This window comes from Metopolophium dirhodum, chromosome 5 (genome assembly GCF_019925205.1).
Source record: "Metopolophium dirhodum isolate CAU chromosome 5, ASM1992520v1, whole genome shotgun sequence".
Classification (NCBI taxonomy): domain Eukaryota; kingdom Metazoa; phylum Arthropoda; class Insecta; order Hemiptera; family Aphididae; genus Metopolophium; species Metopolophium dirhodum.
This window is the reverse complement of record NC_083564.1, coordinates 24,216,753-24,244,557: the sequence shown is the minus strand read 5'-3', so window position 1 is coordinate 24,244,557 and position 27,805 is coordinate 24,216,753. Positions and strand designations below refer to the sequence as shown.

The 27,805-nt window shown below is 29.4% G+C and overlaps 1 protein-coding gene across 8 annotated transcripts in view; it reads right to left on the bottom strand.

Annotated features, from left to right (window-relative positions):
* Positions 1–16,520: 16,520 nt before the first annotated feature.
* The window catches only part of LOC132944289 (synaptic vesicle glycoprotein 2B), a 73,037-nt gene continuing 61,752 nt past the window's right edge, over positions 16,521–27,805 (bottom strand). For 4 of the 8 annotated variants that reach the window (XM_061013560.1, XM_061013556.1, XM_061013561.1 and 1 more), the window contains exons 2-14: positions 23,039–23,212; positions 20,470–20,529; positions 20,242–20,346; positions 19,519–19,680; positions 19,280–19,442; positions 19,091–19,212; positions 18,790–19,028; positions 17,990–18,159; positions 17,837–17,933; positions 17,598–17,766; positions 17,372–17,531; positions 17,144–17,271; positions 16,521–17,069 (exon numbers count right to left, since the gene is read on the bottom strand). In XM_061013560.1, coding sequence (XP_060869543.1) covers positions 17,014–17,069; positions 17,144–17,271; positions 17,372–17,531; positions 17,598–17,766; positions 17,837–17,933; positions 17,990–18,159; positions 18,790–19,028; positions 19,091–19,212; positions 19,280–19,442; positions 19,519–19,680; positions 20,242–20,346; positions 20,470–20,529; positions 23,039–23,072 — 1,665 coding nt within the window. In that variant the 5' untranslated portion in view covers positions 23,073–23,212 and the 3' untranslated portion in view covers positions 16,521–17,013. Of the gene's footprint in view, positions 17,070–17,143; positions 17,272–17,371; positions 17,532–17,597; positions 17,767–17,836; positions 17,934–17,989; positions 18,160–18,789; positions 19,029–19,090; positions 19,213–19,279; positions 19,443–19,518; positions 19,681–20,241; positions 20,347–20,469; positions 20,530–20,892; positions 20,930–23,038; positions 23,213–23,413; positions 24,369–27,805 lie in introns of those variants that run through there. The other 4 variants (XM_061013555.1, XM_061013559.1, XM_061013558.1 and 1 more) reach the window with 4 other exon arrangements.

Here is a 27,805-nt window from a genome sequence, read left to right as displayed (position 1 = left end):
TTATAATAATATTATAATGTGTAATATGTATCTATGATAGGTACTTGATGCAATCCAATAACAAATTACTGCATTAGTATTAAGCAGTACAAATTAGTTTGAATATAAATAGTTGATGATTGTAGAATAATAAGCTTCACGAAAAGGACTAATGACTACAATAATATTCAGTTCAATTATTATTATGATTTATTACATAGGTACCTATAGTTTTATCGTGAGCGTTCCCAATTTAAAGAGACGAAGTACAAAATTTTTTTTCTTCATTGAGTTTTATCGTTTTGAACTGTTTGACATTATTCAAAATACTGTATAACCATAATATAATGTCAATTATTCTGCAAACCCATGGTCTGAAAATAATTCCAAATATATTCCCAGGGACCCGGTTAGACCAAAAAAATGTATAGAAAATATTCTTTAGTAGGTACCTATCATTATCATCGAAGTATAAAATTGTAATACTCGATTTATAAATTATAATATTAATTTAAAGACAGAATTAATTAAGTAGGTAGATATATGTAGAGTTATAAAGTAACCTGCGCATGTAATAAGAATAAAAACCAGAATGTACATAATATAGGTAAGTACCTAAATAAAAGAACAAATTATTATTTTAATACAAACATTATTTTTCTATTAGTTGGCTAATGAGAATTTTAGAAAGTCTTTCAGCGATTCGACGACAATTATTTAACAAATCAACATAATCTCGAATGATGCGCGTCTCAGTTTTAACAAAACAATCAATGATGAGTCGTAAACGGTTTGACCGTTAAATGTCATAATTCATCTATTCAAATACCAATGGCCAATACCGTAACATATCAAATAATAACAAAGAACTATCGATCGCTTGAGTGTCAGTGAAACAATATTATTTTTAAACAATAATAATCCTCAATGAGCAATGGTATTGCAATTAAACATAAATATTAGATGCAACAAAATTGTCTGTAAAAAAAAAACGAATTATAATTATTATTTATTAGTAAGTTAAAAATGGGTTGGGTACTTTGGTACTTGGGTGGATGGAGGAATTTTAAGATAAGTTGGCTTGGGGGCTGCAGCTAGTGCGTTTTCAGAATGGATCAAGCCCACCTTGCACCCCTTAGCTATAGATACGTGTCTGCCAGCTTAATAATTTATATTGATTAAATAAAAAGCTATATAGTACATATGTCATATACCCACTAAAAAAAAATAAGTAATACATAAAATGTTGTTTTTGTTCTTGTATAAGGTGATTAAGTGACTTAATAAGATTAAACATTTAAACACATAGCACACTATATTATGTGTAGGTACCAAAAGAAAATATCCGGTTATTATATCGGCATCAGATGGTCGTATAAAATATTTTTTTTTAAGAATGGAGCCATTAGCCGATAGATATAAGTAATAAAACTTAAAAGTAATTTACGAATACACATTATATGCCTGAGAAAATATGTAATTTAAATCCTAAATCTAAACTCATATTATTATTTATTATAAAAGTCTAGAAATGTATTTCTTTAATAAAAAAAAAAGTACTAGTCTATTATTATAATCTATGATTATTTATAAATGTAAAACAGTCCCACGATTCCTCCACGGTTAAGAATAACTCATTTACAAAAAATGTTCTAACCATCTAACCTATCTTACCTATATAACTATACTCTCTAGTAGGTATCTATATGATGCGTATGATTAGTGAATAATGAGTATGAGGATTATCGTGAGTTAAAATACTACTTATTAGGTATCTTATTAGTCTATATGGTATTAACTATTATTTAGGAATTAGGTAAAAACTAAAAGGGTAAAACTTATTTGATAAGAAACGTTGAAACTTGTTTTATTATACAACAATCATTATAAACAGTTATTTACCGTAATTCTATTTATGACTTACCTAATAATATTATGTATGATCTGTGATTTTTTTTATAATAATAAATTCATCTCACAAAATATTTATGGACGCAAGGCCGTTGGCTTTAACTTTTTGATAGGGCTGCCAAAATGTACAACAGACATAATGTGACGTATAGATACAATTTTTTAGTTTTCAACTAAACCAAAATCATGTTTGTGTTCAAATATAAAATATTTTCGATAAACAAATAAGCACTTACGTATTTACTATTATCGTTGTAATGTACTTATTATTTATTAACCTTTTCGAAATGTATAAAATGACCAGTATTCAACCCTCCAGCCTTCTACAGTCGTACAGATTTACTTCCACTTCAACAACGCCCCAAAATCAACACCCCTGTAAAGTCATGGCATTATAGAGGGTGCCAATAAGACAAATGCAGTATGTGCCCCCGTTACCTATACAGGGTGATTTTTTAAACACGTTCACTCCCATTTTTCCATTTAATAGTATATTTATTCAAATTCCGATTTTTATAATTTTCAAGTATATCGTAAGACTATATTTTCAAATTTCTGATATTTTTGTACTACATAAGAAGTGTCCTTTGGCGATACTAACTTCTATTTTTCAAATGAAAACCCTCTTTTTTTACTGGAAAATATTTAGTGGATGATTTTCTTTAAAATGTTAATGTACCTAATTGTAATGAGTATAGTTTCTAAAAATGTTTGAATAATAATCTTTAAAAATGGTTTTACAAAAATTAAAAATATATTTACCTAATATTAGATGTAGTATTTATTATACTTGGACCATTTTTATAAATTATTTATATTGATGATAAATCAATATTAAATACTAACATTTTAAAATCACCTAAGCCCACATAGCTACGTAACACATAACCACAGACATTATTATCCTATTATCCTTAGTACACAAAGTTATATAACTCAAAAACTACTTACTAAAATTTTGATTTAGATACATAAAAGTGCTTAAAAAAATACATACTTACTGAATAATAAAAAGTGAAAAAGGTGGTCCTTAATTGAAAAATAGAAAATTGTATTGTGGTACAAAAAATCTCAAGTATTTAAAAATGTCAAAAATCAGAATTTCAATATATGCATAATTTAAGCATTCCAATAGAGCGAGCATGCTTAAAAAATCACCCTATATATCCGTTTATACGTAGTACGTTTACCCAACCCGTTTTTACTCATGACTCCAGCAGAGCAATTTTATTATTCAATTATTAGTGGATTTTACCACGGGATACCATGTTATTTAAGGGTAGCATGTGGAGGGTGCTATAAAAGATTCAGTCCCTAAGGGATCCGCGCTCATCAAGGCGTATCAATACATGACTACGTAAGTCTGTTATTAAAATAAAAGTAATTTGTTTTCAAAATTTCTAATGCATCCATATAGTAATAAGCTTTTATTTTATCTTGTTTTTATTTTGTTATTCTATGTTTAGGTACCCTATAAAGGAATTAAGAATAACATGGACTTCTCACTATAAATACTACTATAGGTTTAAGTACTATGTATACACTATACCTGAATACCTGATTAGGTACTGAGTACAAAGTATTGAAATCTATGGTTATCGATTTCTATTTTAAAATAACAGAAAAAGTAGTTGTGAAGAAATTTTACGATATTTTTTTCGTGTACCTATATATGGCTATATAATAAGTAATACCATTGAGTATACATCAATGGTAATACTGATGAATTTAATTTGAATTTATTAGAATATAATTAAAATGAACACTGCATGTATCTTTGGCCTTATTTCAGATTACAAGTATAAATCCAACTAAAATATAAGTAGGTAGTATCTAAATTAAGAATTTACAACAAAAATTCAAAATTTCTACTAAAAAAAAAATATTTTGCACTTCGATTCAATCAATAAAACATACTTACCACCTAAAATAAAAATATAGTCCTGAAAAAATGAGTTTTTCCGAAAATTAAGACTTAAATGGGTATACTATTTATGTATAAACAATTTTAATTGCATACAATAATTGCTTAAAAAATAAAATGTGTAGGTATGTTTAAAATTGTTTTCTTGGTTTCTTACAGTAAGTACTTTATTTTATGTCATTACAAAACTACTATATAATAATTAATTGTATTTTACTTTTACATATTATGCATCTTTGAACTTAAAATGAAGTTTTAGTTTCTTCGTGCAAATTAATGAATTTAATTAAAGGCCCGAATAAGGGTTCAATATAATAATACTATATTGAGTACCTACCTAAACATAACATGTTTACTTTGTTATTAAATGCAATTATAATGTAAGGTCCATTTTGGAATACAGAGCTCTTTTATTGGATCCTTTTACTTCTTATGGGACTGAGCAAATCGATAGGGTTCAACGCAAATTCCTTAAGTATTCCCCGCTTTTATTTTGAACAATGAGAACCCTCCTTTTCACCATCCGTAGTCAGGGGGGCCCGGCCACTGGGGGTACTCCTCTCCCCGAATTATTTAAAAAAAATTGTTTTGGCTTATTATATTATATTTGGTTTTATATTATTTTATATACATTGTATATGATAACAATTAAAAGTTAAAGTTGTTGAAAGCAAACTATATTGAAAGGTTAGGATTTAAGAAACATTCTATATTCATTGTGACTCGTGAGTGCTGTGTGACTGTGTGTGTAGACTGACAGGTAACTAGGTAATTTTTTCAAAATTAAAATTGGACTTTTGGGAGTATATTTTTTTTTTGCTTATTAGTCTAAATGCACGGAAAATCTACCAGCTTTCAACAGCCTCAATATGGTCTTTTATTTTTGTTAAATTGTAATAATATTTGAACATAAAATGAAATGTTTTGTTTGCAACACATATTGATAGACTTATTTTAATGAATAAATTAACCTATAGTTAACAATAATGTTAATACTTTGTTTTATTAAATGTATAGGCAAGTACCATATAGTTGTTAACAATTTAACATAAATTGAATATAATAGCCATAAAAAAAAAGTTGATGTGTAGTAAACTTTAAACATTTTATGAACAGAGAGATCATAAATAGATATTCTAGCATTGCAAAAACTAGAGAAAAAAATTTAAGTGCCCCTCCCCCCCCACCAAAAAAAAAAAAGTCTAGCACGACACTGCAGTCCTCATGATTATTATCCAGTTATGCACAAGTTTGGTTTAAGTTCTTTAGCTGATATGAAGCAAGTTTCTAATAGTAATTTTCTCAACCAACTAATTGATGGCTATATTGACTATCCTGTTCTACTGTCTTTAATTAACTTTAAAGTCCTTTCAACTTCTGTTCGTCACATATATCCATTTTTTATACCTAAAAGTGCAACACCAATTATTTTTAAAACCAGCTAATTTTTAGAATAATGCATAATGCGCATGGAAAATATTGATCCATTGTCTTTTTAGTATTTTTATATATATTTATTTGTTGTTATTATACTTTTTAAGTTATATTATGTTATTGTTATATTTCTGTGAAATTGGGCTTAGTCCGTATTGTTGAAAAAATAAAATAATGACAAATATCAAAATAATTAAGTTTAATAATAAGTACTTACTGAAAATAGTTCATCTATAATTAAAAGATATTTATTTATGTCGGTAATTCGATAGAAGTTGTCATGCGACACGCGAGGTATATAATATGATGTAATGCCTCCATTGGTTTTATTTGAAAAAAAAAATTGAATTGGTTTTTAATTTTTAATTATTAGAAACATTAATAGTTAATATTTAAGATTACCTTATCAATTACGACTTGTGTATTAGTTTATACGTTTTTAATCGTATACATTAATCAGGAAATAAATGGGATTGATAGAAATATGACAGAAGTGAGTTGCCAAAGCCTTTGGTCCACTCATGAACTCCTCTCAATTTCAACGTTATAAAAAACAATTATTATTTTAGTAACCTACTTACGTAGATGTTCTCACAATTAAGGGTCATACAAATGTAATACTTTAGATGTAAAAATAATACACAAATTTACAAAATATGGTGTTTTATTTGTATGTTATCGAACTTCCGTTTATTATTATATTACCCAATTTCTCAAATGTTCTATTAAGGTTGGAATGATAGGTATCAATTTTGCAATCATATTTTAAAATCTGATTTTTGTCAGTCCATGAATTTCTTTTTTCAACAAAATATTGGTAAATATAGGTACCTATATACATACAATTTGTTGTACTACATTCGATGACAGTACAACTATACTATACTAGTATACTACGAGTCTATGACAACACTACAACAGTTGTGTACGCCAATTTTAATTTTGAATAAATAACAAAATTGAAATGAAATACTGCACCAGCATTTAGCATGCAGGCACAAAAAACGAAAAGCAGCGTGAATGGGTAAAAAACTATATGAGTCACGCTGTTTTTGAACATTATTCACTTTACACTTATCACTTTATCACAATAAAACAAATATGTCAGTGTCACGCATGATTTTAAGTTAAAATGTTGCGTACCTATTTGTAACGTGGTGTTATTAAATTTTCATTACAATCATCTGGTAATTAGAAAAAATTTTAATTTGTAAAATTCGTCATATTACAAAATCGAAAATTATTTTTTTTTTTTTTTTTACAATGCGATGTAGGTTTATCCTCCAATCACTTTTTTTATTTTCCTTTAAATATTACTTAACATAGATTTTTTTGTCAAGTTTTTTAAAATGTATTTTCCTATTATGTTTATATAAAAAAAGGTACACTATAGTGCATCTAATTCTATCCGGAAAATCAAGACCGTATCTGTGAGGGGGGGGGGGGGGTTAAGGAGTAAACTCCCCCCCAAAAAAAAAATTTAATTGTACTTACATTTTTTTGATAATTATAACATAATATATTTCTTAACCTCTAGCACGTCTCCACAAAAATGTGTTCTGTTATGACTTTGCAAAAAATAACCTTATGTTCTGTCCGTAAAATAACTTAGTTGAGTTCAAAAAAAATGCATAATACCTACCTATAAGTACAGAAAAAATACATTGACCTGATAATACATTATCCCATTCTACAGAATTAGTTATAGGACTATCAGTAGGTACGCATTACACAATATTTCCATGTCAAACAACTGTAGTATGATTAGACTAGAGAAACAAACGCTAAACAATTTATAACTCATTAAATACACAATATCATGTACCTACCTAGTGTATTGCAATTGAAATTTTCCTATTCATAGGATTTTATAGCATTTATATTATTGTAATTGTCAAACATCGCTACCGAATACTGACGATCGGCTTTACCACTTTACTGATGTCTGATTTATATTTTTTTTAAATAGTCATCTAATTTGTATAACATTAGTAATAAGTAGGGAATAAGTAACAACTAATGACTAATAATTAAAAAATATCGAGTAGCGTGCTATATGGTTTTAGATTCTAAGCGGAGCAATGAATTTATTGATTTTAGAATGATGTGAAGGTGAATCTAGTTGGTGCATTCGGGAAGTCAAAGGTAAGGAAAAACGGGAATTTTTACGCAAAATCTGTTTTTGAGAAAATCGATTTTGGTTTTTGGTGTAACTCTAAAACAAATTAACATATATACATGACATTTTCACTGGTTGTTTACACTTGCATTTTCTATACACGATAACATTTCAAAAATATTTTGATTTGTTTTGAACTGTTTAGGAACATTTTCAGTTTCCAATTTTAATAGTCTTTTTCTCTATGGATGTCGATAAAACTTTATTTGTTGGGTAAAAAAGCTTGAAAATTTAATACAAGGCTCCTACTATATTGTTACAATGACTTTTGAAAAATATAAATATAAATCCTTAGTCACAGTTTTTATTTATAAGCATTTAAAGTTCAAATCTTGATAGAATACAGAAAAACGCGAAAATTAACAAATTATTTTGAGTTGAGAATTCATTAAAAATTTCTATTTTTAAATCTAAGATTTGAAAATGTAATAAAAGATTCCTCATAAGTTTGTCTACCTTTCTCAAAAAAAAAAAATGTCTACAAGCAAATCAAATCAAATTACATTTTTTTTTTTTTTTTTTATTGATCTTAAAAACAACTCGGCAGCAAAGGCCATTAGTTCACAATTCTTAATAACAATTTAGATAATATACATAGGGTTCATAGATACAATTATATTTTGTTAATTAAATTAGTTAGTTTAAGAAATTTAAGCGTTTTTTTGTTCTGATCAGGTTGTGGTCCGAGAGTTGAGTCGAGGGTTTCGGTCAAGTTGAGGTCCATTCGCTCCTGGTCGTTAACATTACATTCAGTCAAGATGTGTTTGACGGTGAGATGTTGGCCGCAGGCTTCACAGAGGGGGGTTCGTCATTGGACATAAGATATCCGTGGGTAAGTCTAGTATGTCATATTATTAAACGAAGGAAATTACATTTTTATGAGCGTTTGAAGTTCATATTTTTACAATATTGGATATTCACTTGATTTCTCATGCAGCGGTTTTGTTATTTTATTGTTATTCAAAAACGAATAACTGTAGATACATGAAAATATTAATCAATGTTTATATTTTTATTTTATATACACCATTAAATTTTGAAAATATTTTGACTCTTTTTGGGCTGTTTACGGACATTGTCAGTTTTCAATTTTTTAGTTTTTTGGTGAAAAAGCGTGAAAAATTAATACAAGGCTCCTTATATATTGTTACAATAGCAGTTGAAAAATATTAAAAATACATAGGCACTATTTTTTTTTGGCACAAATTATTAGTAGTATCATAGGCTGACTGACCGCGTTTTTGCTCAGAATCGTTTTTCTTATACAATGATATTATATCATTGAGTTTAAACTTAACATCATCCATTACAATGACTCACTTTTAACCTACTGTACAGCAGAGCGACATCCAACTTACCCACTTTTTTTATTTATCTTTATATTTATTTATTTGTATATTATATTATACAATTATTATACATATTATATTATGTTATATATATATATTTCTTAGTAAATTGGTGGCTGGTGCTAATGTAATCTTATATACTTAGTTAATCAATTTTAAAATGAATCATTAATTTAAAATAAATAAATCTTATAAGATGTTAGGTTTTAAAAATACTAAAGATTATATAAATCCATTTTGTTTAAAAAGTGTATATTCCTATATACTACTTTTGTCAGACACTCAGACCTAATCTTGATTTCGGCTCCTTAATTTAATCATGCTACTCATAAGAAACTATATAATATTCGTCATTCATTATTCATTAACGATTAAGAGAATCTTCAATATACATTTTTAAAAATTGTCTCTTTTATGTTGAATATTCCCGTATCTAGGAACTCCATCCATCTAATGCACGGCGATCATATTGGCCTTAATTCACTTTCCATTTAGACACAAGTTCTAATATCATGGTTAATGTTTGTCTTTGATCATATTAGGTACCTACATTTTGTGAGTTTCGAATTATTGTTTGAAATTAGTTTTTGAATCCCACATCAAAGTACATGAAATTGATATCTACTTTAGTCGCTCGTTTCAAAACCAACAGTGGTACAAATTATTTTCTTTTATCAGGAGCGTTAAGCGGAAATATTGTAATTGGCGGGAGGGTGGGAAGCTGTCCGACCTTATCTTCTAAGACCGTGGTCAAAGTAGTGGTGATGTGTGAAAATGTAGTCCTGGAATAATACATATCTTCATTTGAGACATTTTTTGTCTCAGACATTCAGTGACGCAACTATAATGTTCTATTTATCACTCATTATTAATTTTACTAATATTACAATGAAAATGTTCATCAATTGTTACAAGTATTATTTAAAAGATTTAAAGTCAATAACATTAATAACATTAATCAAGTTTTTAAAAAGATATTTAGTTACAAAATATACTTTTAACTTATGCTGAATAGCGCCAGTAATTAGTTACCTACGATGAAATAGGTCGATTTAAAACTTGACAACAAAATATAAATACATTCTTAAACATTAAACAAGTAAAAATTATAAAATACCTTATGTCTTATGAATTTGTGTCTATTATTGTGTGCGACATTGCAGTGAATTGTTGGCATCGGTTTTTCGTAATTTGTCGGTGGTTTTTCCCGTGGCATTAAATAACTAATGAGAAAATTGAAAAATAACCTGTCTAAAGTACCATCTTGATCTAATTTGTTAAAAGATAAGATACAATATGTTGAAATCGAACCACTCCTTCTGGTAGAAATTTTGTATACAGGATAATAAAAAAATAAACCATTGTAAAACCTCTTGCTGACAGAATCTAATAGGGCGTGGATTTATATGCAATTTAATGCACTAATAATAAGAGCTTAAAATTCTCTGAAAATTAAAAAAATGCTAAATCAAAATTTAATTTTCTAATTCTTTGATTTATGAAACGAATTTTTGTTTGGACTTAAAAAAATCAGAAAAAAAATTAATTTCTATTAAATCCGCCCCCTAGTTATAAATACGAATTGCTGATAATGGATTGATACCGAGAGGGTAGACGATCAGCCGAACCGAAACATAAAATTGTAAACATTTGTTCACACTTTCGTTATGAATCGAAAATACAAAATATTTATAATTTACATTTATACCTATTTTATTAGAAATATATTATAATAATAACAAAATATTTTTAGCAGTGGCTTACCGTGAAAGTCCCCTTTATCCTGCAGATACATACAAATACGTTCAATAGTTACTGACATACCTGGTATAAATATTCTACTATGGTATTTAATATCAAAGTTACTCTGTTTATGGTTAAGTTTATTATCGCGTTAATATTATTATTAACTTCGTTGTTAGTTAGGTACCCGGTATATTATATTTCTAAAAACATTGCATAATATATCTTAATAATTATTAGAAGAATGTAAAATAATATGTAAATTACCTAATAGTAAATAGTAAATACTAAATAAACTCTTACCATTTTAGATTTAAAAAATATGAAATTTCAAGAAAAATATATCTAATGTATGAATGTATGTTATAGGTAGGTAGGTACTGACGAAATTCATAACTGGATAGGTAGAAAATAATATTCAATGCTATAACTGTGTTAGAGTTTACCAACTCTGGTGGAATTGTTATGGCGATGGCGCAAGGTTTTACTTAGGAAATATTTTTCGGACTAACGGTGCAGAAAAACTTAAAAGTCTGTGGCAGTGGCATGAAAATATATTCAATTCAAAATGTTTTCAGATTCTATCAACTATGCAAGACTACGTGAGTACCATACATATAAGTACATTTTATTTTTGTTATGTACGTACCTATATAGTATTAGGTTATAAAATAACAAAGTTTGAAAAGTAATTTTTTGTGTATTACACTTTGGAAAACATAATCATTCATTTTGCGGCTTAGTTGAAAATTTTTTTTGCTAAAATGTCCTATAAAATAGATTATTCATATCTCATCGGTTGTTACACACACTCGTGCACTTATATATTATGATATAGGTATAGGCGCAAATGGTGTTTAAGAGATTTGGGGGAGTTCTGAAGCTCAGGTCCATAATACCGGACTTAAGGTAGAGGCTTTTTCTGGTATTACAAAACCCCTAAAATGATGTGTGTGTAAAATCTTCAGATTATTTTGGGGGGATATATCACAGTCAAGTTGTGTGTGTGTGAAGGAGGGGGGGGGCTTAGCCACCCGTTATTTGTGCCTATGATATCAATAGATATAATCATAATATTATATCTGTATAATGATCGCCAGTCAATAGATCTTTAGAGAAATATGAAATTTTCCGATGATAGTGAAATAATTCAGTGGCGTAGCTAGGATTTTCAAAAGAGGGGGAGGGGCAATAAAAATTGCTTATAAAAATTAAATTTGTATTTTTTTCACTATAGAAAAAAAATAAAGATAATTTGTATACCTACCTACTTATTATAATATGACCAGATAGTATAATACTAAATGTAAAATGTTGAAATGAAAAAATAGTTAACAACTTTGAACTTTTTATTTATAATAATTTATTAACAACTTAATAAATATAGGGTAAATATTTTTAATATAAGATATTATTATGTCCAATCTACAACTTTCTTCTTCCTAGGAAATTTTTTTATAAAAGGAGTCGGTACTATCGCGAGTGAAAATCATACGACAGTATAGTACAAAATATCTCCAACTTGGACGGCTTGCACTGTAGAAATCGGCATGAATGGTTACCGAGTAGCTGACGGTTGTCACAGATATGTACAATAATAAATTATAAATTTGTTTATTGTACATAATATAATCTGTGACGATTATCATTATTTTACTATGAAAAGATAGTTTAAAAGTGTTTATAAAAGTGTCAATACTCATCTAATAACTATATATTATATATTATAGCTATTTGAATATATTTCTATTTATATACTTTTTATTTATAGTCTATGGACGTACTGATATAAAATCAATAATAAAAAAAATGCGGCTGATGCGGGGGGTAGCCCCTCTGCCACCCTGGCTATGCCACTGAATTAAGAATTAATAATATACAATTCATTATCATGCTGCATTTGTAATAATATAAATGATATATCCGAACAAATAGTGGTCGATCGCCGCAGATACGCATTATTTTTAATGAAGCTCACTTGTTGGAAAAAGATGGTGACACCTACAGGTATAGTGGTATACATATTAAGTATACCTGCATTATACTTAATTTACTTGAAAGCGCTGCCTTTTTATACCGATTTTATACAACATTTGCTATATAGAACTTATCATTCGTTTTGAAATGTTTCTGCTGGATTTTTTTTGCCATTATATAACGAGAATTTTTATCTTACGGAATTCTATCCAATTTTATAAAAAAAAATACACTTCTTCGATAACGACCCAAGTTCGATGTACGAAACAAAAAGAATAGCGACGCGTGAAATGCAGAAGGTTAAATAAAACAAAATACCCCAAATATTTGCAAAACAATACGAAAATATTTATTTATTTATTTTGTTGGTATTAACATTTAATGGGCATCTGCCCTTTTACAAAATATATAATAATAAAATATGCACAGACTTATGGCAAAAGTTGTAACATTAGCCTAAAAATCAATATAATGTAATGAGATAGAGTGATACTGTGATAGAATCAAGTTACATAACAATAAATTATAGTAGTAATAATAGGATACTAACATAAAATATAATAATAAACGACATATTATAATATGTATTGTCAATTATACAAAACTACAAATAAATTAGATACATTTTAGTTTCTGAACGGAGCGATGAATGTATTGATTTTACAGCGATTTTGTTATTTTATTTTTTTTGTGTCTGTTTTCACCTTTTAGTACAGTAAAACTGTTTAGATTTTCTTCAACAGTATCTTTTAATCTTTTCTTACAGGAAAGTAAATTTAGTTGGTACTTTGGGGGTTAAAAGTAAAATTTTCACAGTAGTTTTCAAAAGCTCCATGAAAAACAAAAGAAAAACAGGTTTTTAATGTAATTCTAAAAAAAATGACCGTAGAAACATGAAATTTTGACTAAATGTTTACATTAGCATTTTCTATACACCATACTATTTGTTTCGTAAAAATTACAAAAAGGTTCAAATTATTATGAGTTAGAAATTCATAAAAACTTTTCTTTTTAAAACTAAGATTTGAAAATTCAATTCAAGATTCCTCGTAAGTTAGGATAGTGGTTTTTGGTGTAATTCTAAAACAAACAACTATAGATACATATGACATTTTCACTGAATGTTGGCGCACAGAGAGAGAAAACAAATGGTGCGCTGACATCCTCTTAAATGTATTTGCATTTTCTATACTTGATAATATTTTAAAATATCTTGACTTATTTTGGGCTGTTTACTTATTTATTTATATATAGGTTATTTATTTTAATGTTAATACAATTTAATTTGCTGGGTTAAAAAGCTTGAAATTTAATACAAGGTTCCTGATATATATTTTTTACAATATCAGTTGAAAAATATTAAAATTACATAGACACACATTTTTATTATAAGCATTAAAAGTTCAACTTTTATAACTAAGAATTGAAAATTTAAAACAAAATTGGTTCCATGTAAATAGCCAATAGGTACCTAAGTGAATTTATTTATTCACAATAATATCATCAAATATTCTTAGTAATATATTGTTGAATTTAAATTTAACACCATCCATTACAGTGACCCACTTGTAACCTACTGTACAGCAGAGTGACACCCACTTGCCCACCTTTTTTTTCTTGTCCTTTGTTTTTCCTTATTTTTACCTCCTTCGCCTATACTTATCATGTATTTATTTGAACTATTATTATTATTTAAAACTATTCGGGAAAGAACAATGATATACAATATACTGGTATATACTGGTATCTAAGTTAAAGCATGTTTTTGTATTTTAAATGATTCATGTTGCAATATTACACTTAATCAACGTTATCCAAAACCAATTCATTTAGATGAAATAAAAAATTTAAAATTCGACAAAGAAGCTTTTTTAAAAATCATTTCAAAGTCAAATACACAAGATGAATTACTAAATTGAGTATTATTAAATAAGACGTATGAATTTGTATATACAAACAAATATTTAATCATTATAATAGCTGTTATAATATTATACGCGAGTCTAAAATTATGTATAAAAAAAAAAAAAAATATTTCAGCTTTAGAAAATATAAATTTAGGCTATTGTCCTGTGCCCATTGCTCCACCAAAACACTAAACTTTACTTTATAATTTATAATTACATTTATACATGTAAATTTAAATCTCTTATACATTTTTTCATACTAATAGTAGGTAGTTATACTTTATTTTTTAAGAATACAGATTTTATCGTATCCACGCATTTGTTAAATATAAGTCTTAGAAATTTAAATGATTTATGTGTATTTAATATTTAATTTATTTAATATTTTAATATTTATATAATAATTTATAGTTATTTGTACAGTTAATAATTATGTTATTATTTAGTAATTTAAACGATTATAATATGACATTTCGTTAGTAAATAGTAATAATTAAATATTTGTAATTTGTGTACAATACGTTCAATAAATGTTATAACATTTGAATTAATTTTGTTTATTAATTTTTTTTACAAAATACTCCGATACCATAGTTTATATTTTAATTATTGTAATAATAATTTATTCATTCAAACGATTATAATATAATTATTATATGACATTTAATATTAATATTTTTTTATATAATTATTAATTATTCCGATATCGCAATAATTAGTATTTTTATCATACCCAAATAGTTCGATAATTCAAGTAATACGGCTTATTGAAGCGGTTTACAGCAAAACTACCTATTACAAAAATTGTAGAGAAGAACTTTTTTAACAATCGTAAGAAACCCGAATTTCGATATTTTTATACATTAGTTGAATAATTAATCGATAAAAAGTTAAAAACCGTGTTAATTTACCATGTGATATTGGACGATTGGAATACGATATCAAAAATCGGATTTCTTACGATTGTTAAAAAAGTTCTCCTCTACAATTTTTATAATAGGTAGTTTTATTGTAAACCGCTTCAATAAGCCGTATTACTTGAAGAACATAAGTATAGTTTTTATTAGTAGGTACGAAATTCGGATACGAATAGAAAATATAAAACCGAACAAAATTAAATAATATTTGTCATGAAATATAATATAATAATCATTTTCTTATCTGGGTTATTTATAAACTATGTACGGGCGCACGGCTGCGATAGAAAACCCGTTTTGACCTATGGTGCGGTACTGCTGTTATCGCGCGCGGGGTGGTGGTATAAACACCTAGTACCGAGCGCTGCCGCTGCCTATAATGGGCGCAGCACATGACGAGCGTAAATAAATGTTTTTTTTTACCGAAAAACATGGTTTTGTAATTCCAGGAATACGGCTTATTGAAGCGTTTTACAGTATAAACACCTATTACAAAAATTGTAGAGGAGAATTTTTTCTAGAAACGTAAGAAGCCCGATTTTTGATATCTTCTTGTTCCAATCGTCCAATATCGCATGGTAAATTAACACGTTTTTTTAAACTTTTTATCAATTAATTATTTTACTAATTAATAAGAATATCGAAAATCGGGCTTCTTACGTTTCTAGAAAAAATTCTCCTCTACAATTTTTGTAATAGGTATTTATACTGTAAAACGCTTCAATAAGCCGTATTCCTGGAATTACGAAACAATGTTTTTATGCCATATTTTGTCTACTAGTGCGCCCTCTTAATGAGGCAAAAACATTTCCCGAGTTGCCGGTTAGACTCATTTGAGGTTAAGAACAATATTTATATGGCATTCGGGGTTATTTTTATGGACTATATTATTATATTATTTTCTCCGACCATATAAACTAGTTGGTTTATAATAAACTAGCTAGTTTATATGGTCGAAGGTTATTTTAAACTTGTATAATACTATAATGCCATAACATCAAAAAAAGTCTGCAGGGCAGCGCTCAATAGTACAGCGGCCAAATTTTGAAATGGATTTGCCTCACTAAGCGGAATGCTAATAATGTATAGTTGTCCGACCTTATCTTCTAAGACCGTGACTTTGACCATTCAGGATTATATTTGTGTTATACTTACCCCTATCCAACTTACATTCATTTTTATAAAAGTTATAAAGATAAATAACTGTTTATACTTTTATTTGGTTTGCATAAAACTTTTAATTATGACTAAACAAACATAAAAAAAAATTAAGAATAGCATCTAGTTTGTATATATGTAATTTTAACACTATAGTTATAAAGTAACTTAACTAAATACCGGAATCTAAAATATTAAGGTTAACAGTATATTCACAAGAAATTCACAGTAAAAAAAAAAAATTATAATAATAATAATTAAATAAAATAAACAATAGTATATTAGAAATTTTGTCTGGAAAATATCTATACAAACATATGTGTACTAGCATACACATATTATACATATTATACAGTAAACAACAAATTAATACAATCATATTGAAAGAATTTTTTTTTTCATATATATAGATAAGTGTGCAAATTATGTGTCTATAAAGGCTTTAAAACTAACAAAATGTCATGTCAATAAATGAAAATAAAATAATAATGATAGACTTAAATCTGTTTATTATATAATCTTTTCCATAAATAGGTCACGTTAATGGTTCTCTCGTGGTGTTAGGCAACAATAGGCACAAAAGCCCTCCGCCTAAATAGAAAAAAGAAATTGTTTTAAAATATTTACTTTTTTCTGAATATTAATATCGCATAATTGTGTCATACCTATCAGGAGCACAGCTACAATGTAAGTAGGTAATGGACAATAGAGATCTAGCAGCGCAGCGATAACAATATTTCCAATAATACCTCCCAGTCTGGCAGCTACCATAGATATGGCCATTCCAGTAGCTCTATCGATATTAAAAGATGATGATTAAATATTTTCCATTGTAACTTCTTATCTCAATGACAAATTATATTATAACCATTAATCATATATTATTATACTACCTTAAATTTGTAGGAAAAATTTCTGTGATTAAACAATCCAAAGCAGCATTACCGCAACTAATAGCACTACTAAAAATAGCAGATACTATTAAATTTTGTCTTTTACTAGTGATAAGTGACAAGCCAACAGCACATATTCCAGATGCCATTGTACTGAATACTAAATAAACAGAACATTTTTTAATAATATGTAATATTTATAGACATTGAGTTAATTTTAACTTACCTAAAAAGAATTTTCTGCCCAATGTGTCCATTCCTAACACTGCAAATATATTGCTAGGAATAGCAGCTGCCACTGTAATAAATGATTCAAGGAAAACGCCGCTTTCGATTTTGTCTGAACATAAGTCCACATGAGAGTGTGATCCTGTTTTAACTACAAATTCAGTCACCTATCCAATCAACAAATAAAAATAAACAGTTATAATAATAATTTATTAGTAACTCGTCAATGCTACATACTTCACACACGAGTGCTTGTTCACTACCATTATGGGCTCGAGCATATTCATCAAATCTATTAAATAGCTCTGGGAACCACATCATGAGACCATAATAACTAAAAATAAAAAAAAATTTTTTTTCAATTTTCAAACAATCATAAACGTAACATACCCAATATGAAAACTGAGGTTGATCACTATAGATATCCACGTGTACTTTAATATTGGCTGCATAAATATCATCTTAGTATTATGAGCTACTTCTTCAGTCATACTTTTAAAAGAAGTAGTTTTTTTAGTGTCATGTTCAATAGCATTAGACTTGGTTACCAATGATTTAACCTATAATTTTAAAATTATACACATACATTAAACATCAAACATATTTTTTTTTTACTTCAGATTTAAATGTTTAATGTAAAATTTTAAAGTTTAGTTATATTAAAGTGTTGGGTTTAGTTTGGCTGTGTAGTTATAAAAAATCATTCAGACATAAATGTTCATTTTGAACACTCGATTCAATAGTATTTTATTTCTACTAAATGTTTAATACATTTGAACTGAAAAAATAATTTTTTTTCCACAATTAAATGTCAAATGTGTATGCGAGTTCGCAATTTACTATATACCTAATTTTACACAAATATTAATTTAATTAAGTTTTAATTCTTCAATAATTATAAATAAATTAGATCCACAAGTTTTAGAAATCACAGCCAATACATTGCAGGACAATTGATATGGATGTGGATCTGACTTTTTTTGATGTTACTTTTTTAAAAAATAAATTGAAATATTCTTTAACTCATTTAACTCTTAATTTTTCTTAATATTTAATATCTCGTTACTATTTTAAGCTACATTAATATTTTAGTACTTTTATTATTTTTAAATTTGGATATAAAAATTATTTGGTGATATAAAAATTGTATAGGTTCCACACTGACACTATAATAAATTAATTCAACTTACTGGGTACATTTCTGGATCATTTCCTGTATTGGTAGCATATATTTGCTTGAATACTTCTAATGCTTTTTTGTGATCGTTACGGGTCAATAGAAACTTTGGACTCTCTGGTAAAAAAAACAGGAACACAGCAACAAGTACGCTAGGAATGGAGCATATGGCCAAAAATATTCTCCAAGAATTGTATAAAAACGTAGGAGACCTGTAGCCAATATCTTGTGGTATGATGATCCATGCCAACGCTAAATAAATTACATAATATTAATTTTAAAATTAATATTACAATAATAATTTATGTACTTACATGCTACAAACAAATTTCCGAGTGTCCAAAATGCTGCCATCGAACTCAACATTGAACCACGTTTGTTCTTAGGCTGGAATTCGGCAAAGTATGACCATATTACTGGGCCGCTGCCACCCAATCTAGAATGATTAAAAAGTATGTTAGAAAAGATTTTATTTATTGATTTACATCAGCACATTCACTTACGCAGCTCCGTTTAAAAATCTAAAGAACATGAATACACCGTAAGACTGTGCAAAAGTGGATGCTACAATACACAGGGCGTTCATAAAACTGATAACAATTAATACTTTACGACGACCCAATGCATCAGCTAACGACCCCCAAATGTATGCACCAGCCATCATACCTAGAACATATTATTGAATATTATACACTCATTAAGTGCATGATAAATATTGGCATTAAAATATAATCACACTAACCAATGAATATAATTGAATTTAGCCATCCTTTGGAAGACGTATTTAGCTTAAGATCACATTGGGCTGATGGTAATATGAATGACATGCATATAACATCCATTTCCTCACTGGTGCTAACAAAACCACACACGACCAACAGTAAATAATGGAATTTTCCATAACCTAAAGATACAAAAATGCTGATAATTAAACTGACAATTAGTGTTACAAACACAGAATAGAATTGTATTGTTATTAAAAAAAAATATAATAATAACAATATAATAATATAATCAATTATATAAATTTGTTGAACCTGGCCTAACCTACATATAGGTCTATAGAAATATACTATATTTATAAAAATCTTTACAACATTTGAATGTTAAATTAAATCGAAAAAAAAATAGAGAAACCACAAATTAATATTTTTAATGATTAAAGGTGAAATTCTACCGATTGACCTGGTTGTAGTTATTGTAATTGTAATTTATTTTTAATCACTGATCCGTGATCAGTGATCACTTTACTTTACTGTATATTATTATGGTGTGATTTTATTTGAATGTTCTAAAATCATGCACATTCGATTATGGATCACATCAGCTATAACTGTTATAAAAGTAACTAATAAGTACATAATATATAAATTATTATGTACCTAAACATAAAATATAGATTATAGATGATCTCCTGTAAAATGTTTGATTAATAATATGACATAACATCAGAATTTGCAATTACCAGTGAGTTCAATAGCTTGTTCGAAATCTGCCACCTCCTTGGTGGGGGGAAACGAACCATTTTCGACGGCGTCTAATTTTTTTTCGTATCTGTCTAACGTCCCGCCTGAAAACAAAGACAAAAACGCCACATGACATTTAAGTACACCGCAGCGATAATAATGCGACATTACAATATTATACATCACGCCGCAAAAACGCGAACGTTCGATACGGACTAGCTACTTACTTTTGATTTTGAGATCGATAGTTTCTTGGTTTTTTACCCTGCCATTATTGAATTTCGTGTCTGGAAAAATGATAATAAATACAGTATTACGTTAAACCGTCGAGACTTGGGAATCGCCGTCGACGATAGGATAGGCGACTTGGTGGAATATTATCGTTATGGTGACTGAAAAATAGTTAAACAACGATAGGTGCGCGCATATTTTGTTTTACCAGACACGACGGAACACGCCTAAGAGGAAAAACTCGCCGGATGGTTTTCTCTCGGAGCAGGGGTCTGTGATTTCGACTTGCAGGGGGAGTTGTTTTGCGGGTCGTCTCGAGATGATGCAGCAGGTGTGTGTGTGTGTGAAGAACGCGGCGAAGAAAAACGAAAATAGATACGCGTGTGTACATAATAATATATGACTGTAGATTTTTTTACCGCCGCCGTTGGGAGGGTCCATATCGTTGTAATAACGACCGTGGCACGTCAAAGGCCGAATTCATCAACGACTGCAGTTGGTTGAGCCCGAGGGACACCACGACGCGCCGCCGCCGGTTTCACTACTATACACGATATTATTATAGTGTGAAGTGTATGTCACATAATAATAATAATAATAATAATAATGACGACGATACGCGTATAATGTGCACTACAATTCGGTTTAATACGGTCTATGATAGTGATTTTTATTCGGTGTGACCGCCGCCGCAGCCTGCACGACACGTCGCGTACAGGACCAAAGTTCGAGCGGACCGTTCAATATTATAACAATAATAATAATAATTATTATTATTATTATACTTCGAACGAACGTCGTTGCGCCACCGCTGTTGTGGGACGAGAAGAAGAAAAATAATAAGGAGAAAAGACGACAACGGTTGTGCGAGTCGGAGATTTAAAATTTGTCCAACGGAGTCGTATCGCTTTTTTTTTTAATATCATGGCAGTATTTTATTATTAATCGACGATAAGAAACGAACAGATTTTCGATGTCATTTAAAAATCAATTCGGTGTACGCTGATAATCTGATGATCGCGAACAGACACGATCGTGAACCGCCGAGATCGCCGTCGAAATAATAATAAAACGGTTGTTTTTTTTCTTCAACTCCTGCAATATTGCTCGCCAACACGCGATAGTAATATTATTACTATGCAATGAGATAAGAATAGAGAGAGAGAGAGAGAGAGAGAGATTGAGAAGAATCCGTACAATGGCATTGTTTTCGTGCGCATATTATATTATTATTATGTTTGTATTATATTATTTTTTTCGCTTTTCGATTATGATCGAGCCGAGCCGAGAGCACACGGATTCACGTGGAGGCGGCGGCGGCAGTGGTGGTGACTCCATACAAGTGGTCCGAGACTTTATTACAATACAACCATGAATGGGCAAACGACATAACATTATATTATTATATTATAGTATTATACGCATGGGAGGCGGGTGTATAGTATTATATTAATATTGTATTAGGTACCTACCACTATAATACGCGTTTTGGAGGAAGGAGAAAGAAACTACTATGCGTCCAGACCGAGAAATAAACGAACATCGACTATATACACGCGGTTTTAGAGGTGGCCCGCAACCACCGAAATAATACCGAAATAATTTCCGAACGGCGTAGGTAACGTTGTAACAATAACGGTTTTTGTTCACTATGCTTAGTTTTTATATTTTGAAAACTGTAACGAAACGCGGCACAATAGTCACAGACCCGGTTAGTCTGTAGTTTTTACGGCGACATTAAGGTATATCGTGTGCCTACACTCGTCTATATTATGCCGCCAATTAAAATTCTATTATGACACATATGAGTTCATTACAACCGTTGAATCGTCACATGTCATATTATGCGTATAAAATATATTATATAATACCAATACCACAGTTATTCCTAATACATATTTTATTAAAACACGCTCAGCGAAATTCTTGTTGGCCGAATTTCAAAAAATAAAAACAGCACGCGTAATTAATTTATGCAGGTACCCCTACTATACAGACTTAAGACGAACCCCGTGTAAAAACGCACCAGTGTTACATAGAGCTACCCACGCAAAATAAGTATCACAAAATAATAAATCGGGTTTTCGGTAGGATCGCGAAGAACAAAGTTCACGATGATTAATGGGTACAACGTACCCATCATAGTAATATTTCAAACGACGATTTTGCTAATCTTTTACGGACGCGAATCGTCGCGGGGTTGTCTTGTTGTATTTTGTGCGCAATACGCAGATCTAACTTATTACTACTATTTAGCTACAGGTACCGCGTACGGTATACCATCGGTTTTTTTTTTTTTAACTTGAAGGCGTTTGCGTTAAAACGTAAGTACTTACAGCGTAATGTTAAGACACGGCCCAATGACTTACTACGCTATACATTCCGTTGCCGGTCATGAGATTTTTTGAAAGCGGGCAAAAAACACGGCGTCAAATTATATTATATTATCTCGTCACGTACATAACAACGTTTGATGAGGAAAAAAAGAGAGGAATATAAACGTTTTCAAACTCGCTATACTGTCTATTTATTTTACAATATAAAAGTAAATAATTATTTTTTTACCTGGACTGTTGGATCCACTATGATCTACCACCATTTTAGTGTTATTGGTCGGCGAAAACCGGGCCGAGACTCAGGACGTGCTTGTATCTGTCGGATATCATAAAACTGGTATCATAACTTATCTCTGACCGGTCGTGTAGATGAGAGGTATTCCGGATGCGACGTCGATTTCATCTGCAAAACACATCACAAATTCAAAACGCCGATCAAATATAATATTTGAACGAAAACTCGCGCTTCCGACCGCCGGCACGCCGAATTCTCGCTTTACATAATATCATTATGGTAATAATTTTTTTAAACAAAATCGAGTTTGCATAATATTATTATTATCAACATCATCAAATCGTTATAATATCAAAACATATTACGTACGTCGTACGGCGGGGTACGTCCGCCATAATATTATTTGTTTATAATACTGAAAACGGTTTGCGGGCGGAACGGCGAATTTTAGACTTGAACGTTGGTAAGTTAGGTACCTACTCGGAAACGACGTTCGGACGGACCCGACCAACGAGTGTACGACAACAATAATAATATTAATATACACGACGGCCGTGTTGGATGCCCGTTGACCGACACCACACTACTACTACTACAACTGGTATAATACCACTACGAGTGATGACTGCTCCGACGACGACGATCGCGACGACTGCGACGGTACACACACGTGTGCGCGCCTTATATTATATTATACTATACACACACACGATAATATTGTTATTATATACAGTATTATTATTATTATTATTATTATTTACACGAGCGCTCGTAGTATATTATTAATAATAGGTGCAAGTACGCGCCGCTGAGCGTTGGATCGACACGCGTCCGCCGGCCGGGTTCATTAGAATGTGGAATGAAAGGCTGCCTGTGCGAAGAGCTGCTGCTGCGGAACGAGATTTATTTTTTATTTTTTAATTTTATTTTTTTTTTTTAACGCGGTGAGCGGACGGAGTGTGCAGAGAGTGCAGACCTTGAAATGGACAGTCGCCTCGGGCCTCGTACGAAAATGAGATTGTCAATCGAACTCCATACTCGCGCGTACATACAATATAAATATAATATAATATAATATATTATATAAATACGCACACGTACGCGCGCGCGCACACACACACACACTGCACAATTATACACGTGTGTGAATAACTACTCGTATAATGGCACACGCTAATGCGGTTTTACACCGGATATTTATCGCGTTGCCGGTCGGAGGATCGTTTTTAACGGACCCACTTAAAACGACAACAACGATATTTCGCACATTGGTATGATATTGCATAGGCAGCGCAGACGAATACCATCGATCATGTTTTAACATTTTGATGTGCACACGAATGAAGTGTGTATAATATTGTAATGTACCGTCTATGCGTGTGGCGAATTCCTAAGCGCAAACACGATTTGGATCGGTCTGATGTTATTTGATTTTGAAATTGCACGGTGGCCCGCGGACTTAAGCGCCATCGTCGGACGTCGAGATTGTAACACTACAGTACGTGTGTACTGCACGATTGCCAAAGACGACGGATTGGCTGCTGAACATAACTAATAAGCAACTGCGAACCAAAATAAAAAAAATAAAACGCGAAGAATCGATGTTTACGAAGGATGTTGTCGTTTTCACAACACCATCACGTGGTGCCCGTTAAAAATTACACTTTTTAGTTATTATTCGAATAACATTACTTATCGCTTATCGTTTTTTGTATGGTTAAAAATAATAAGAAAATTCAACATTTAAAACTGCATGACTACACTGCTTGAACAATTTTTGCAGTGGATGAATATATATTTATGTCTTAGGACGATATCCATAATTAAAATTAATAATTTATTTAAAAACTGTCACTTATACAGCTACAGCTTCTCATAGTAGTCAGTAGAACCATAATTTAATAGATACGTAATGAAAACGTCATAAGAACAATTTCATCTGAAATCATGTTCAGTACTTCTGTCTGAGTCATAATTAAATGTAATACAAATATTGGGTTATTAACAACCAACACCTATTAACGCTTGAATAATCTATTAAAATATTTAAAATTAATACATTTTTTTAAAGCATATAATTCCATAAAATATATACTTATCTTAGTTTATTCATTTTTCGATATACAATTCCGAATTAAGAACAATAATATCATAGTTTTTTTTTAAATTTATAATTTTCTGCGCTCGCATCGACGTCGGAATAAATAAAATTCCGGCAGAACACAATATTACATCATTAATACGAACAATATTGAGTTCTATAATACGGAACTGAAATAAATGAAACAAATATTTAAATTTTATATAATGGTATGGTATGTATTTATTATCTAACCATAATAATCAGAACAATTGATATGGAAATGTAGATAGTCCTTTATCTTAATTTATTATATCATGTTTACTTTCTAGGTAAACTTTGTATTTTTACATTATTACGATACAGAGCGACAAAAATAGTTATGAGAAACATAATTTATAAATAATTCATCACTTTTAAACCCAGAATATTATTGGATTTTGAACCCGTATAATATTATACTGGTGTATTTTCAAGAATAAATTTAATAAAATCTAATTTCATAAACGTTTTGTCATTTAATTACTTCTAATTAAAATGTAAGCTAATTTAAAATAGAATAAACTTAAATTGAAGGTATTAAGAATAACTAGAACATCAGAACGAACAATTGACGGACATTAATAATTTATTGTTATTTATATTATGTTAGAATGTAAGGTATTAATGAATAGTTAGTTAATCACTAACTTATTCGAAATATTTATACAGCATCTATGCAGCAAAATTTGATAGTCAAACTAAACAACAATTAAACTGCAGTCGGACTATCTGACCAGAATACATATTTTGTAAGCGCAAAACCTAAAATGTTGGGTAAAAAACATTGTTGACAGATTAAATTGCTAACATTCTTGGGATCGATTATTCGACCACTGATTTGTGTCTGGTCCCCTGCCGCTCGGTTCAAAAATGTAGACTTTGGGAGGTAGTCTAAAACTTAACAACTAAGCCTATTGTTTTTTTTATTTATACAAATGTATTTAATTTTTTTTTTTAAATAGAATAAATTCAGATAGTGTTGCGAATTGGTTGGTTCTAATATTGTTGTAAGAACGTAATAATATAATATTCAACATTGGCTGGTTATATTTAAGAATATTAACACGTAATAAAGCAATAAATAAGTTTACGCAACTAAAGTTTGAGTTGTCACTTTGTCAGTAGTCGTCAGACGCTTACCGAGCACCGTTCTCAATATTTATGCTGAATTTTACACAAAATACAACAAAAAATTACTCATTTTATTTACTAAGCTGACAACGTATTATACTAATATACTATCATAGTATTTATTGTTATAAAGTCAACACAAAATTTGAACTGAATTGCAATAAAAATTACTAAAAGTCGAGTATAAGTATACAAAATAATAGTCGTTGATAAGTCTAGACTAATAATTTACGATTAATATTAGAATGTTAGAAAAAAAGAGACGATTGACCTTCAAAAAAAAAAAAAAAAATTATGAAATAGTCCCTGAATAGCAAATGCAAATCAAACGCCCAAACAAATAGGCGAAAAATGTTACTCATGAACACGTTTTAAATTTCCTGCAATTTGTGTTTCATAGACACTTGGATAAACTAACCTGTCTAAAAAATAGGTGTAACAAAACAAATTTTTATAAAATGTTCAATCACGAAATTAAAAAAAAAGTAATTTGTGCATTTCCTGTAATTAACTAGTCAAGTCATTCATTCACCATTCATCCTATCGAACATAATCGAAAATAGATAAATACATACCATCAAATTAGCATGTTTGGTGTGACATTTTAGGTTGATGGTGGTATTGCGTTTTACAATTTTACCAAAAGGCTATAAATCATGATATATATTATTCTATATTGTCCCAATACATTGTAATTTATTACGAACCCATTTTGTCTACACAATAACTGAATTACCTACACTTGATTACGAAATAATAAAAATGAAAAGTTGCTATATTTTAATGTGTAATAATGTGAATAATTGTGAATAGTCAAGTTAAATTTTTATCAAACATAATTATTTTAACAATAAACTGAAATATTTCATATTATTATCCCATTCCAATAAATAATAACATTAGAAAATGTATTATCAGGTAGCTTACGTACAAAATCAATGTAAACCGAACTTAGGAATCTACACAAATACCTGGGCTAATAGTCGTATGACAATAGTATAAGAACGTATTTAGATAAAGATTATCATAATATAGACATTTGTCTGGAACAAGAATAAAATATATAATTACTATCAACAAATTCGTATTAGAGCAAAGAACGAATATGTACCAGATAATTATCAATGTAATTTCATAATAGAACATGAAATAGAACATTCCTTCAACGTCTGTTTCTTCCCTCCCATCGCTGCTTTGATTATGTAATTAGTAATTTATCCTGAAAGCTGATTTCCCTGTTTAATCCGTTAAATTTGTAATCAAATTAACATGAAATGTTATTTGCGGTAATCGTTGAACTGTTTATTTAGTCTGTAATTTATCAAATAGTTTAGGCATACACTATTTATTAGGTAATACATTTAGTAACATTAAAACATGTTCTTGAGAAATTTTTTCCAAAAATAATACGTTTACTTACATATTATATATTATTATTACTATATTCTTTGGGAGTCAAAGACTATGAAATTAATTGACATGGTTTTTACAACTCTATAAACAGGAGA